This window comes from Ctenocephalides felis, unplaced genomic scaffold (assembly GCF_003426905.1).
Source record: "Ctenocephalides felis isolate EL2017-DRISC unplaced genomic scaffold, ASM342690v1 CF-g0.4_SCAFFOLD_03573, whole genome shotgun sequence".
Classification (NCBI taxonomy): Eukaryota; Metazoa; Arthropoda; class Insecta; order Siphonaptera; family Pulicidae; genus Ctenocephalides; species Ctenocephalides felis.
In genome coordinates, this window is record NW_020539727.1 from 1,638,939 (window position 1) to 1,655,950 (window position 17,012).

The 17,012-nt window shown below is 30.0% G+C and overlaps 1 protein-coding gene across 1 annotated transcript; it reads left to right on the forward strand.

The window, feature by feature from the left end:
- Positions 1-1,063: 1,063 nt before the first annotated feature.
- Positions 1,064-13,141, forward strand: LOC113389279 (adenylyl cyclase-associated protein 1-like). The gene is made up of 4 exons (XM_026626329.1): positions 1,064-1,201; positions 12,531-12,686; positions 12,966-13,074; positions 13,130-13,141. Exons 2-4 carry the CDS (start codon positions 12,568-12,570, stop codon positions 13,139-13,141), a joined length of 240 nt encoding a protein of 79 aa, XP_026482114.1. The 5' UTR covers positions 1,064-1,201; positions 12,531-12,567.
- The last annotated feature ends 3,871 nt before the right edge of the window (positions 13,142-17,012 follow it).

Genomic DNA, 17,012 nt, shown 5'->3' on the forward strand with positions numbered 1-17,012 from the left:
AATACAAAAACCGTTCGAAAGATATTGGTTGGGAATCGACCTGATTAATTTTCTGTTAAAAAAAATTCGACGATTTTTATGATTTTTTTTGACGGTAGATACCATAGTCTTATAGATCATACTAAAATATTATGGACCTACGCCAAGTTGATTAATTTTTAAAATTCGTCAAAGAGCCGTTTCTTTGTAATTTGAAAAAAAGTGTTGAACTTTTCGTCCACATTTAAGCTCGTACTGCTCAATCGATTTAAAAAAATCAAAAACTGTTTGAAATATATTAGTTGGAATTATACTGATTAGCTTTAGGTGAAAATCTACCGAGCCGTTTTCTTGTAATTAACTGTTGAAAAAAGAAATTAGGCCGATTTTTACGGAACTTTTTTTGGCGATATATATCATGGTCTTATAGAACTTACTGAAATATTACGGCCTTACGACAAGTAGTTTAATTTTAAAAATTCATCAAAATTTGAGAAAAGTTTGCTAAAATTTGAGAGTAGTTTTTTTTTGACGTTTGTTAAAATTAAAATTAGACGATTCACTTGGTATAACGATATAGTGTTCGTTCATTTTCAATGATGTGTGATAAATCCACCCCAAATACTTATACTTAATTACTCATAAATTAATTTATTTTTTATTGATTAAGTCGATTATTTACACGTATCGGGAAGGTCATGTAACTTGCCTCAAGGCAAAATACCAATACCAACTATCTATGGTTTATCTATGGTTTCAACACATTTTGCATACTTTTAAAAAAATGGATGTATGTGTATGAGTGAGTGTGCGCGCGTATGTATGTTTGGATATCATTTTTTGTTTACGGATCAACCGTTGATTCAAAAAACATTCGATTCGAATTAACGAGGCAACGTGCTAATTAGTTTCTGGCAAAGGCCGTTTCGGAGATACGGAGCAAAAAGTGCAAAAACAACTTCGTTCAAGATGTTTGTCAAAAATTTATACTGTCGCCATCTGTCGGAAGCGTTCCGTAACTACTTGAAGCTTTTGTCGGCCATTTTGTTTGAAACGTCAGTGTCTATCTTATTATCTATGCGTCAGTCGCTGTCGGCATTTTTAGTGAACGCCCAACGAGTGCAAGATTTATTTTCGTATTTTATTTCGGTTTATTGTGCAAACATTTCGATACTTTTGAAGTATTGAGAACTGTGAATAGTGTTTCTGATTTATTATTTATGTAAGTATAGTATATTTTATGTGATAATTTTATTTTATTGTGTACCTATACTAACCTATAATAATGGAGAGATGTATAAATCATATATTTGTGGGTGCGCGTATGTGTACATGAATGTTATTTGTGAATGTGGATATATTTTTATCCTGTTAAAAAGCATATACGTAAATAATTTACACATATACTTATTTATCTACATATTTACAAACACAACTACAGGTAGGGATCACCCCAAGAGCCGATTATCTTGTAAGCCATATAATTCAATTTGCCAATATTTTGTTTTGCTTGCCCTATTGACAAATAAAAATATAGTTATTATAAAATATTTAATTTGTTTAACAGTTGAATCATCTAACTGTACAATTCTGATTAGATTTAATATCTGAAATAATAATTTGAAAATATACTGCTAAATCTAAACTTTTGAAAACACTATGTTACTTACTGCGGTTTCCAACCTGTGGGGCGCGTTTTCCTTATGGGGGCGCGTACATCTGCTTCCTAATACTATTTTCGAAAAAAAATTTTTTTTTGAAATGATATTAATTAATTATTATGATTGCCTTGAGGCAAGTTACATGAACTTCCCGATATGTGTAAATAATCGTCTTAATCAATGAAAAATAAATTAATTTATGAGTCATTAAAAGTATTCCGAGTGGATTTATTACACATAATTTAAAACGAACGAACACGTTAACTCGGAGTATTTTCTAAAAGCAAATTTTCAAAAATCAATAATTTTTATAATATAACCAGTTTCCATAGGACTTTAATGGTTTAGTATGCTCATTAAGACCAAGTACTCTATCGTTATACCGAGTAAATCATCTAATTTTAATTTTAACAAACATCAAAAAAACTATTCATTAAACTACTTGTCGTAAGGCCGTAATATTTCAGTAAGTTATATAAGACCATGATATATATCGCAAAAAAAGTTCCATAAAAATCGGCTCTAATTGTTTTTTTAACAGTTAATTACAAGAAAACGGCTCGGTAGATTTTCATCTAAAACTAATCATTTTTATTCCCCACTAATATCTTTTGAACAGTTTTTGATTTTTTAAAATCGATTCGATAGTATGAGCTTAAATGTGGACGGAAAGTTTAACACTTTTTTCCAAATTACAAAGGGACGGCTCGGCCAATCGTCGTACTAAACTAACAAACGATAGTCTTTATCAAAATACATCGAATGGCTTTTGATTTTTTGAAATCGGTCCAGCCGTTTTTAAGAAAACGTCGATTTACCGCAAATAATATGTTCAAATTTGGTCTCATTCGATTCAGAATGGCTTGAAAAGTCGAAAACATAAAATTAGCGAATCGGATTTTTTGATGAAAACATAAACTTCTTCTTCAGGAAGTTAAATAGTTTTTATGTATATTTTTACATAATATCATCACATATTAACTATATAACTCTGATATCAGTTTATGATTCATAAAATTAATTTGTTGAGAAAAATAATGCGGGCGCAATATTTTTTTTTATTAGAGCAGGAAGGCGCAACAATTTTTTTTTGCTAGAGCAGGGGACGCGGTGCAAAAAAGGTTGGAAACCACCGGGTTGCTATATATTTATTTTACATACTAATTTGCGTTATAATTACCACAAAAATTGGACACAGTAATAGTAATAATAATAAAATCTTATTATTTTTATATGCAGTAAAGAATGCATTATAAGCTAAACCATATATATTTATTATAATAATACATATTTTATTTACAAAAAAAAAAGTTTTAGTATCTGCGAACTTGTGTATTTTATATATTTAAAAATACAGAGGTTTCCAACGTTTTCGTAGTACACCCTGTTTTATTTTTCGAACAATCTAATTTGATACTTTTAGTGGATATTACAATCCACCTATCAGGCTAGAAATTAATACAATTTATTATGTCAAAATATGCACAAAAACTAGTGGTGTGTATGGCATCGTGCCTTAAGGCAAATTGCTGGAACTTTCCGTACCGTAATGAAATATTCGAGGAATATTAAATGTTTTCAAATAGATTACCATAAATACTGGAGCTTTCATTATTCTTATTTTATAGACAAAATATAAGAGCTTGTGAAAGTAAAAAAACATTGTTTAATATTTATAAGAATTTTATAAACTGAATTGCAAAGTTAAAATTATTTATTTTAGTAGAATTAAAATTAAAATCCGAATTATTTACAATATTCAAAAAACATTTTTTTTCGAAATTAAAAAAAAATGTTTTCTATCTTCAAAAGAATCATTCAAATCAGATGCTTCATTCTCTCAAAAACTGTCATTTTTGCACATTTATCTCCGTATCTCCGAAACGGCTGGACCTGCCTTTGCCAAAAACGAATCACCACTTCTCCCCATCATTACGAATCATTTAAATCGAATGCTCCGTTCTCTCAAACACTCGATTTTTATTTTCTGCACCATTTGCTCCGTATTTCCAAAACGGCTGGACCTGCCTTTGCCAAAAACTAATTAGCATTCTTCTTCTTTTCAATAGCAATCGAATATTTTTTGTGCTATTCAAGTCGGTTGATCTGAATTGTGCCCATACACACACATCCATTTTTTTCTAATTATAAGGTTAGGCCAAAATGTTCAGAAAGCCCCTAAAACGTAAAGATATGCAAAAATTTTCAATTTTGATTTTTGGACTTACCCTATGGGTAGTTAATAATTATTTACTCATCATTTTTTATTTCATTTCAACGATTTTGATTTATTTTTTGAAAATAATATTTTGAAAGCAGCTGTACGCCCTCCTTGCAACAACATCGCGCCCCACAGATTGGAAACCACGGCTATAATACATTTTGGAAATTTATTAGAAGTAAATCATGTTACTATAAACAATGATATAAATCACTTGATACGTCTAGAAAAAATACGTTTAGAAAATTTAGAAATACAGATTTTCTGTCGAGAACAGGAATTTTGAACGTGAGTTATACTAAAATTTAGAAATTGCTAAAAAAATATAACCTACAATGGCAAACGAAAATGAGACATTATAAAAAATGCGATGAATTTTGTATGTTTCTTTCATTTTCTTTGGCATTTGTAGATTATAATTTTTTCTGCAATTTCTAAATTTTTGTTCACATGCAGTGTAATAAATATATAGAAAAATTATCTTAGACACTAAATCGTTAAATCTGAGCACCCTATATGAAATATTTTGTGGAACCGCGTGGTAAAAATTCGGCCCTGTCTTTGTTTATTTGTATATGTATATCATACACATAGATCTAATTTTATGTATACATGTATAGCCATGTATAAGTCTCCCAGCGAATCTGTTTATTTTTATCTAATCTAATATTAGATTGTTATAATTGGCGAGGTGATATTGTATTCCAAACTTATTACTCAACGTCATTCTCATTTCATGCATTATATCATTAAATATTTATATTAAGAGTCATAAATATATTTGTTTAATGATAACTGATATGCAAAAATCTTTAAAAAAAAGATACAGAAGAATTTCACATGATGGTCGACTCATCGCTTATTAGATATGAGTCATGAAGACCTGGATATGCAAATTATACGTCGTGTCATTAGTTTAAATTATTAAATAATTTAAACCAGAAATAGTCATACAATTATATTATTTTCTATATAAAGTTAATTCCATGTATAATCACGATAACTTGTACTCTAATTCAATATTGTGAAAACATTTTGTTTTAATCCATAAACAAAATATTGATAATGTAAAAATAATGATAATGTAATCTTCCATTGTTTTCTGATAAACACCAAATGTTTTTTTGACTTGATAATGCTTACATCCTATATATCTTTATACTAAATTTCATGTTTTTCACATCCTATATATTTTTATACTAAATTTCAAGTTCTTAACTTCCCGTAGTGGAATTTTTTATAAATCTTTACGTTTTAGAAATTTCTGAACATTTTGGCATACCTTAGGAAAAATGGATGTACGTGTGTGTGTACGTGTCAGAAACCTTCAAAACGTGATGATATGCGAAAATTTTCATTTTCAATTTTCGGCTCATTACTGTAACTTATCCTACTGGAAGTTAAAAATAATGCTATTTGGCGGTCAAAACTGAAAATATGTACATAATATTATCAGTATTAATAGTAATTAATATAAATTTTAATAGTAAGTATGAATATTGTTTACATTTTTATGGGTTCCGTACCAATGTTTATCTGATAGACTTCGATGCGGCGCTACGCGCTTAGATATTTCTTCTCTAAAAACACCCACGCTGTACGATTGCTTTAAAATAAAGTTCAAAATTTTCAGAAAAATTCAAAGTATAATTTTTTTTTGTCAAAAATTTCAATATATCTCACTTTTTTCAAAGTTTTCAAAAAAATTTAAAGCTTTTTTTAAAAAATTAAATTATGATATGGTAGGATCTACCAATTTGCTTTAAGACACAATGTTATTATGTTATATTGGGAAAATTTTTGTTGTAAAACTGTTTCTTTTAACTTTTCTTTCATGACTTCGTGCAGATACCCACTTCTAATATTAGTTACATCAAAGTACAGTTGGACATTGCAAGACGCATTTAAGGTTTGTTCCCTGGAAAATAGCTTTGACGGGGTTTTCTTGATTTCTGCAATGATTTAATGTTTTGTCACATTATCTTGATTTTGTACACAAAAATAGTTTCTAACCCAGTGAAACGACTCATTTACACAGATTTTTTATCCCAAAAAATCTAAATAGAGATTGGTCTCTTCGGCTTGCAGCTTTGGCCTGGCAACCATAAAGTTCTATGTTCGTTATATATTTCGGTCACCTCGGACTTGAAAATTAAGGTTTAAAATATATTTCCATGTGAAAATAACTAGTATAACTAGTTTGAAGTATCATTTTGCCTTAAGGCACGTTGCATGAAATTCGCGAAATGTGTAATAATTGACTTAATCAACCGAAAATATCATTTAGATATTTAGATAAAATTTTCAACAGTTTATTTCGAAAACAAAGTTTTCGCTGTCGATCAGATTTTAACATTAAGATTTTCAATTGATATCTCACAAACACATTTATCTTGTCTGCAATTATATTAATTATAGTGCACAGGCGCAGATAGTGCTGGTATGTCTCAAAATTGAAACCCCTTATTCCATACATCTTTAATGTTATTATATGATTCATCCAATTTTCGTAGAACTGTTCAGTGTTTTTTAAAAGAAACTTAATAAATTATTTTGCGAATTATTAAGCATCTGCTATATGAAAATACTGACATGATTACACATATCTTGTATGTAGTCTTTGATTGAATTTTATTATTTAAATTAATTGTAATATATTATTACACAACTTGAAGTTTTGTAGATTTATTTTTTCTCAGATTCAAAAATCGGTTTGGCCGATCTTCTCGAAAATCTAATTGTGGCTCCTACTTATTGAATTTTTTTCAATGACTTTTAAATTTGTAAAATTCAAAATTTGACTTATCACATCATAAAAGCGACTTTTAACACAAGTTTTTGGCTATTATTTTTTTTCGAACTTTGATGATTTTTTAAAATTAAACGACTTGTCGTAGAACCGTAATATTTTAGTATGTTCTTCAAGACCATAATGTCTTGAATTAATCGAATGAAAATTTTGAACAGTTAATTACGAAGAAACGACTCGGTTGATCTTTGTTCAAAACTAATCAGCACGATTCCAAAATAATACCTTTCGAATAGTTTTTGAATTTTTAAAATCGATTCAGAATTTTTGACTAAAACATGGATGAAACTTTTTCACTTTTTTCTTAATTACTAAGGCTTGGCGGGTTGTCGCATAAAACTGAGAAACGATAGTACACATAGAGATACATCAATTGGCTTTTAAATTTTTGAAATCGTTTTAGGCGTTCCTGAGAAAACGTCTATGAAAAGTCTAATTTTGGCAACCGCCAAAAAAAAACGTCACTAATTTTTGTAAACTTTGACGAATTTTTAAAATTAAACGACTTGTCGTAGAGCCGTAATATTTTAGTATCATCTAGATTCTAGAAGACCATAATATCTATCAACAAAAAAAATTCATAAAAGTCATCAAAAAGAAAAAAAATCGGCAGTTAATACACGCTGACACAAGAACTTGTGCCAGCGAATCTTTACCAAAAACTAATCAGGTCGATTTCTAACCAATATATTTGGAACAGTTTTTGAACTATTAAAATCGATTCAGAATTGCGGGCTAAAACGTGGATGAAAATCTTTTCAGTTTCCTGCTATTTATAAAAAAAGCGCGACGGTCAGCAAAGCCGTTTCGTCACGCAAAATTAACAAATGCAGGTCCTTGTCGAGATACATCGAATGGTTTTAAAATTTTTGAAATCGGTGTGAAATCGATTTAAGATAAAAAGTCTGTTCACACACACACATACTTTTTCCAAATTTGGTCTCATTCAATTCAGAATGGCTTGAAACGTCGAAAAAACATAAAACTAGCGAATCAGATTTTTTGATAAAAACATAAACTTCTTCAGAAAGTTAATTATTAGCATTAGACAGATGCTAATAATAAAAAATATATTAAATATAGATAGGCCAAACGTTGGGTTACTTTTTAAAAGACGTCATTTTCAACCATTCAGCCTAATTTCGAGGCATAACACACAGGGTCTATTAGACCCCAGCAGTGTTTAAACGCTCGCTGTGGGCAGACTATAAACTCGATTTAAAAAAGAAAATAAAATTGGAACTATCTGCAATGCAACTGCTATGGCGACAGCATACATTTTAAAGGTAAATAAAATTAAAGGCCTGAATAATGCTCGGAAAAGAGCGACCTTGTGAAAAATGGTCTAGTCTAGTTGACCCATCAGGCAAAAGCTTATATAGACATAGAAGAAAAGTTGAATATATATATATATATTACTGCATTCAATTATTGAAGAGGCTAATAAAGGAAATGCGGTATTAATTTCTTGGAATGATATTTCTCACATTAGCAGCTTTTAATTTATTCAGCGACTTTTATTCCTTTAAATATAATAAACAAAATTAAATTTTAGTATGCGGTTACTTTTAATATTTTTTGTTGTTAATATAAATAAAATAATATATAATGTATGATACAATATTTATTATATAATATAATATATAATATAAATAAAAGAATAATCTTATATATAAAAATGGAGCTCTCGATCGAATGATTCGGTAAAACTCGAAAACGGCTAAACCGATTTGGCCAGTCTTAGTCTTGAAAAATTTGTGCCAGTCCAAATGGTCGGAAAGGTGAGATAATATTTCAAAATCGCGTAGAAACTTTACATTTTTAATTTGAAAATTTTTGTAGAAGCGTAATTTAAATAAAACAATGGACGGTGGCTAATGTCAAACGTTTTTGACAGATGATGTTCAATTGCGTTTAATAGGATGTTTTACGTAAATATTACTTAATAATGATTAAATAGTAGTAAGTAGTTTTGTTCGTAGTTATATTTATATACAAAAACGTTAGTAAACGGGCCTCAACTAGAGACTCAAAATATCAACTTTTTTGAAATATTAATATGAAAATGCACTTTTTGGCATATTTTTCTCAAACACGGTGCTCTGAAAGATCTCATTTGTATAATTATATACTCATTGATATTTTTAAAACATTTTCTAGGATATATTATTTTTTATTGGACAAATTGTCGAATAACATTTTCCCAGTTATAACAGTTTCCAGAATTTCTCGAAGAATAGATAGTAATATATGAAGGTCCGGGGTTAAAAAAGTCCACCACTGATGTGTCAAAAATCAGTAAAGTAAACAATATTTGAAAGTAGAGGAAAAAAGATGGTTAACCAGCCAATCTTGATTTGAAAACGGTAATCTTTGAAATGGGGGAGATAAACGGTAATCTTTGAAAATCCATAATAAAAGTATTTTCTTCCGTTGGTAGTTTTTTAGCAATAGTTAAAAATGTAATTATTTTGTAAAATACATTTAAAATTATAATAAGGCTTTAAACCTTTTAAAAAAATAAAGGCCACCTGCCCGTTTCAAGTTACCCTGCCTATAGGGTAAAAAGGTCTTGATAACAAATTTTTGAAAGACATCCAAAAAGCACATTTCTACAATGATGAAGTAGAAGGCAGTTTTACTGAACGTAGTCAGATAATTTTTCGCTTGGTATGTGTTATTTGTTGTGATATATTTGTTATGGTTCTCACAATATAGTTTATATTTGCTCAAAGTCAAATTGGACCTTTGTGCCTCGCCCTGCTTTACATATATACTTTTTATTAAATTTACTTTAATTCATCGAATGTTACTTGAAACTTTTCACAAAGCAGGCCAAAGAAGAAATACTTAATTCATTTTCTATCTCTCCTCGAAGAAATTTGAAAATTTTGTATAAGCTCAGTAGTATTATTTACAATTATACACAAACTCTTTATAATACCTCATTGTATATAGCATTCAAACAACACATCCTTATACACTTAAAGTATCAATGTTTTTGATTCTCTAGAATTTTTTTAAAATATACCTTAATTAGCAAAACAACGTTTGCCGGGTCAGCTAGTATAATATAAATAAACTTAATTAAGCTTGATAAGCATTAGCTGAACAATAAAGAAATTTATTAAAAAAGATTAATAAACCTATAGATAAAACGTGTTTCAAATTAATATATTATTTTGTTCCCGTTTGCTATTTAATTATTGTTAAAAAAATAATAATATATAATGAATAAAAACTATGGGAATTGTCTTAAATTTTATATACAAAACCAGAATGTATTCATTCGCAAATATGTGGAAGTTGTATTAAAAAGAGTAGCGTATTTGTTAACCGTTACTTTTGATTATTCATCGTACAACTACAATATAAAATAAAGTTCTTCTCACAGTGGCCACTAGCAACATCGTAAGAAAGTCTTAAAAAAAGACCTTTATTCTAACAAATCGCATTCGATTAATTTCAAGAATTCATGTTTTTCTAACGGAACGTATATTTTTCATTTTTCATTTTTCATTTTTCATACATCTGAAGCTTTAAAAAATTCGCAAATTACTCTTCATTCTTGAATTCAATTATTATCTATATTACTATATTACGATAGTTTGTTTATTTTTTTTTTAAAGTTTTTCATTAGAATTATTGCAATAGATCACTTTACGATAATGAACATCAAAAACACCAGAGTTTTTAATTATTATTTAATTTAAGAAATTACTGTTTGCAAGTTGCCGCTTTTTTTCTATAAATTGCTGATTTGTTGATTTCTATTACAATGATGTAAACATTAAAAAAATGGTGCTTTTCATAATAGAAATATTTTCAAAAACACACGTAGAAGGGATATAGTATACAGTAATAAAGAAAATACTCTATCACAACAACAAAAAAAATTCTTTTATCAGGCCTTCATTTTAATTTGCAAACTTTATATATGTAGGCACTAGTTTTGTTTTAATGGTATATTTAGAAAGATATGTTATATCAATTACTTTGAATTAGAGCCAAAGAAATCTAAAAAAAATAAAAGAAAAGAAAGTTAAAGAAGATTGTAATGACAAAGTCATTTTGAACACATTATAATGTCGAAATAGCATCATTGTTCTAAATTGTGAAGTTTTAACAAAATACAAACTTTTCAAAGTGATATCAGATAAATGATTCCACGCGATCCGTACAGCCTGATATCGAGCAGTAGTGTCATGGATTTTAACTTAAAAATATAGCTAGAAAAATATTTGCAAGTGATTAAGTTAAGATTAAGTAGTGGTGTATGGCTTTGTGCCTTAAGACAAATTGCTGGAACTTCCCGTACCGTAACGAAATGTTCGAGAAATATTAAATGTTTTCAAATAGATTGTTATAAATACTGTAATATTGCCTAATATTTATAAGAATTATAATAACCGAATTGCAAAGTTTATATTTATTTAAAGTGTTTAAGTGAGCTTTAGAACTTTAGCCAAAATTATAGTTAAAATACGAACTATCCTTGATATACTAAAAACAATTATTTGGGTAAAAAAAAAATCTTGAATTAAAACAAAAAAAATACCAGAAGCAATTGTTTTGTCAACACAAGCACAATTTTTTTGGAATCATTCAAATCGGATGCTTATTTTTCTCAAAAACTGCACTTTTTTGCATATTTAAAATGGCTGGACCTGCCATTGCCGAAAACTAATCGCCACTTCTCTCCATCATTACGAATTGAATGTTTTTTGAACCATTCAAATCGGATGCTTCGTTCTCTCGAAAACTCGATTTCTATTTTCTGCACTCTTTGCTCCGTATCTCTGAAACGGCTGGACCTGCTTTTACCAAAAACTAATCAGCACACTTCCCGATCAATAGGATTGGAATGTTCTTTGAACCATTCAAATCGTTTGAACCGTGCGCCAGAAAACGTGGCCGAAAAATTGCGGACACACAAAACATACTACACATTCATGTTTTCTAAGGTATGCCAAAATGTTCAGAAATCTTCAAAACATGAAGATATGCAAAAATTTAGAAGATATGCAATTTCGATTTTTGGACGGTTACAATAACTTACCCTACGGAAAGTTAAAAAAACAATCAGTATTTGAATGCTTCTAAAATACATCAAATGAAGATGGGGCAACCATTGAGTTGTCTTCTTAAAATCTGCGTAGTCATTTCACAACAGTTTATAAAACTCTCAAGTTCTGAGTTCGAATATAATAACATTTTTCATTTCTTACAGTTAAAGATGAACTGTAAAATTCTTGAATAATTTATGTTTTCAATGGTCTGAAGATACAACTAGTTATTTAATGAAAACAAAAAAAATATCATTATAATCAAATTAAATTTCAGATTTATTTCTTCTTCTAGCATATTCCTGCATGTCGATTATTTTACCAATTTTTAAACCCACAAATTAAACATTCAAGTCGTATAATTTTTTACAATTGCTAAGTTTTGTCAAAAATTGTTACAGTTAGAAAAGGGCATATATATATTAAATATACATATTTTTAGCATTTATTGAATCCATAATTCAGTTAACACGTTGAATGCGGTGTTGACATCCTTTCCTTCTTTCCTGGTGCGGCTTTCCTCAGTGCCTCATTTACTTTCAATCTATCCCCAAAATTATCAGCATAGTAGAAGCAACTAGTTATACCGCAGTCAACGTGTTGAGAGTTTAATGGCTAACTCTTCAAAATCGTAATAGTTCGAAAAGGGCTTTAGTTACTTGTATGGACGTGTGTTTCCGCTTTATGCGTTTGCTTGTTTAATATGGCGCATAGCGTGTCATACGTTATGTTTCATTGTTGAATTGTATAAATTGTATAATTATATTTTATAATCTTATAATTGTATGTTACAGATTCATCAGCGCTTGATCCAAGAAAAGCCTTCCAAAAATGAGTGTCGCTCGCTATGAAGATATTGTTGCAGGCCCTTTGGCCAAATTTTTGAGCCTTTCAAAAAGTATTGGCGGAGATGTTGCGCAGCAAACTGTTTTTGTGGAGAATGCCTTCAAGTTAGTATGAAGTACCATTTAAATAATCGCGAAAATAGATTGTTGACGTTTTTATTATTCTAAATAATTTTTCTATAAATTTTTATAGCAAGCTTTTACTGATGTTGATATCAGTCAACTGCATGTAGAGCTAGCTAGTCATATTTACTATTATGTAATGAAGTTGATTCATTTATTTTTGGACATGTTTGCTTTTTTTAGATATCTAACATTTTCTTGTAGGATTGAATTCTGCAATATGAATTATATTTTTTATATTCTTCTATTTCTATAATTCAGGGCACAATTAGCGTTTATCACAACTGCAAGCACTGCATCACAACCTGCTCCTGATGTCTTACAACAACTATTGCAACCGACCAGCCAACAGGTAATGACTAACTTACTTGTTAGTTTCATTTGGTTTTTTAGTAATTTGATAAATCACTTAAAAATTCCACTAGTATCTATTATAATTAACTTCACGAAGGAGAAGTTTGTTTTCTTCAAAAAATCCGATTCGCTAATTTTATGTTTTCTCGACGTTTCAATCATCCATTCTGAATCGAATGAGATCAAATTTGGAAAAAAAGTATGTGTGTGTGTGTGTATGTGAACAGATTTTTTGCCGTAAATCGACGTTTTCTCGAAAACGGCTAGTCCGATTTCAAACATTTAAAAGCCATTCGATGTATCTCGACGAGGACTATCGTTTGTCAGCTTTGCCGGACGATTGGCCGAGACGTTTCTTTATAAATAGCAGAAAAGTGAGAAATTTTTCGTCCGCGTTTTAGCCCGCAATACTGAACTGACTATGAAAATTCAAAAACCGTTCGAAAGATATTGATTGGGAATCGTGCTGATTAGTTTTTGGTAAAGATCGGCCGGGCCGTTTTCTTGTAATAAAGTGTTAAAAAAAATTTTACGACAATTTATTATTATTTTTTTTAACGGTAGATACTATAGTCTTCTAGATTTATAGATACTAAAATATTACGGCCCTACGACAATTGGTTTAACTTTGAAAATTCGTCAAAGTTTGCAAAAATTGGTATCGTTTTTTTTGGCATTTGTCAAAATTAGACCTTTCATCGACGTTTACTCAAAAATGCCTGAACCGATTTCAGAAATTTAAAAGCCATTTGATGTATTTCGATGAGGACTATCGGTTTTCAGTTATGTGCGACGATCTGCCAAGCCGTTTCTTTGTAATTTGAAATAATTGTTAAACTTTTCGTCCACATTTAAGCTCATTCTACCGAACCGATTTTAAAAAATCAAGAACTGTTCGAAAAATATTAGTTGGGAATGGTACTGACGGGAAGTTCATGTAACTTGCCTCAAGGCAAAAACCAATACCAACTAGTTTTTGAATTAAATATATTTATTGTGAAAGCTACAGTGTAGTACAAATTGCTCCTCTTCGACTCTCTTAATTTTTTATTATGCTATTTATTTTTTCTACCAACAGTTTGACCAAATTGTTAGTTGGTATGTTATTTGGCAGTCTAGATGCCTTTTCGATTTTAAATAAGTTACTATTTTTATCTTTAATCTCATGACATTATCAGTGGTAATTGTATTTACAAATGAAAAGATTTCTGTGAAAGTTGTAACTGGATAGCATAAATACTGCTTTATTATGCATAATGACGTTGTCATTATTTTGCTGAAAAGTATAAGGTTGTTCGAAAAGTCACTTCGTTTTTTTACCACCAGAATTTAACAATATATTTTTTTGATCCTAACCTCATACTTTGCCCAATTATTATTATATGATTTGAAAACTCATATTTTAAAGCTTGTATATAAAAAGCTAATCAATTACATGCAGTAGTTTTTGGATGGTGTCACTTTGAATACGGAAAGAATTAATCAGCATTTTCGACATATTCTACTCTTTTGCTATAAAAAAGGTAAAAATTCTATTAAAAGTCAAATGAAATTGACCGATGTGTACGGAAATGACGTGTTAAAAGTACGACAGTGCCAAAACTGGTTTGCTAAACTTCATTCCTGGTAATTTGATGTCAAAGATGCACCAAATTCAAGAAGTACAGTTGAAACTGATAAAGACGCGAGAAAGGCATTAGTTGGTGCAAACGGTGATTAACAATAATAGAAATAAACGGGTGTCGTCGCACTGGCTTCCACAATTCGCCTCTGAAAAGTCCTGAAAATTAACAGGTTTTGAACGAATTGTCACTAGGATATCAAATGCGATGCGATAGCAGCCGAGCGATTCACATCGAATAAATAAATCGTAAATAATTGCATAATGTCTTCCGAGTCGGATGGTCAGTGCGGCCGACCACCTGACCCAAACTTTTACCTGCCGCTCTGCGATTGGAGAGTCTACAGCAGATGCAAGAAATACTAGCTTAAAAGATTGAGTGACATGGATTTTTTGTGATACTGAAAGTGTAATTAGTGTAGAAAATGAATCAGTTAGTAGTTGTGATTTGAACATTAAGAATAGTGTTAATGTTAATTATAAATATAATATCAACGATGTAAGTGCAAATTAGTAATAAGGGAAACGTTAGAACAAAAGGAAAACAAAGGGGAAAACAGTAATTTAGCGTCAATAATAGTGATACAACAATGGAAATAACAAAAGATCTAATACTTGATAACAATATAACGATCAAAAAAATCAGATGAAAGAGTTAATCCATTAAATATTTGATACGTTTCGAAGTTTGCGATATGGGCCCTTACTATATTTGTTAATCCAAGACAAAAATATAGGCCGACTACACCCGATGGCTTGGGAAAAATCATACATAATGCAGGGTATTTCAAATTTGTTTTGACAGAAGTTTCGGTTATAGAAAAAATAAAGTAAAGATGGAATTTAAAAGCGCCAGGGTGGCGAACAAAATTCTAGATGACAAATTTTAGAAAAAATAATCTGAAGGCCTACATCCCAAAATACCTACTTGCAAGGCATGGCATAATATTTGATGTGGATGCGATCTCTCAGAACAAGAAATTATAAACGCCATTGAAACAGACATTCCGGTTATAGACGTGGTATGTTTAAGACCGAAAATAATAATACATATAAAATACTCATCACAATGTTTCAAATTAACGTTTAGGGCACAAGTTTACCGAATAAGGTAGCTATACACTTCGGTAAAATGTGAGGTTCGACGTTTGTACAAAAGTGGTCCAATGCTACAAATGCTGTCGGTCAATCACGTTAAGGACCAATGTAGAGGAAAAGAGAGATGTATGAAATGTTCCGGAGAACATAATGCAAAAATATGTATAGCATCCAATTTCTAGGTCGTTGTGCCAGGGGGATCACCCTGCAAATGATAAAGAATGCACGGTATTTATTAAAAAATAAAAAATTAAAGAAATTATGGCTTGGCAGAATCTATCATACCATGAAGCCAGAAATATATTATATAAAGACAGCTATGCAACAATTCAAAAGCCGGATTCAGTTTCACGGGCAAAGATAAAGAATTTCCAGGTTTGTATGCAAACCTGCATTCTAGTACAGACAGCAAGATAACTAAAAATAGGTTCGACGCTCCTTTCTGATTTAGAGGAGGAGGAGCAACCGGAATTTTTAAATCCGACAACCTTTCATAAACCTAAAAGAGCGACTTACAAAATTACCAAAAGCAATACTCCATTCAATTCTTAGTCCTCAATAAAAAACCAGTCGCGTGAAGGAACCTGTATCAAATAGAATAACAAAACCGAATTTAACCTCAACCCAGAAGAAAGGTTAAAACCGAGCATGGAACGTGAATCTGCAATAGTCGAAAATAATAGCAATGTTCAACAAGATGTTCATTAAATTTCTTAAACGAATTCATTGAAAAAATTAAACATATATACATTCCTAGTAGCGCTGAACATTATAACTTGTTGTCAGAAATACTAAACAAAATGATGAGGTCCAAAGTTGGACCCGACAAACAAGTTTGATTTGGCTGTGAGCACAGTATATTACGTATGGAAGCTTAAAATTATTAGTGATAATAACTTTAAAAAAAAAATAATAATAATAATATAATGCTAAAAATTATTCAAATCAATATCAGATCTGTTTTTTCAAATAAGCTTCATCTAGAATCCTATTTAAACACCAACATATAGATATCGTAATATTATCTGAAACATGGCTCACAGATAATAATAGATTTCAGATATCTGGATACGCCTTTATATCAAAGAATAGGGAAGATGGTTATGGAGGAGTTGAATACTTATCCCACCGAAGATACCAATTTCAGACGTTAAATTTAAACAGTTTCATTACCAATAAAATTCAGATTTGTGGAATTAAGCTGGCCATACATAACATAACACTTAATATTGTGG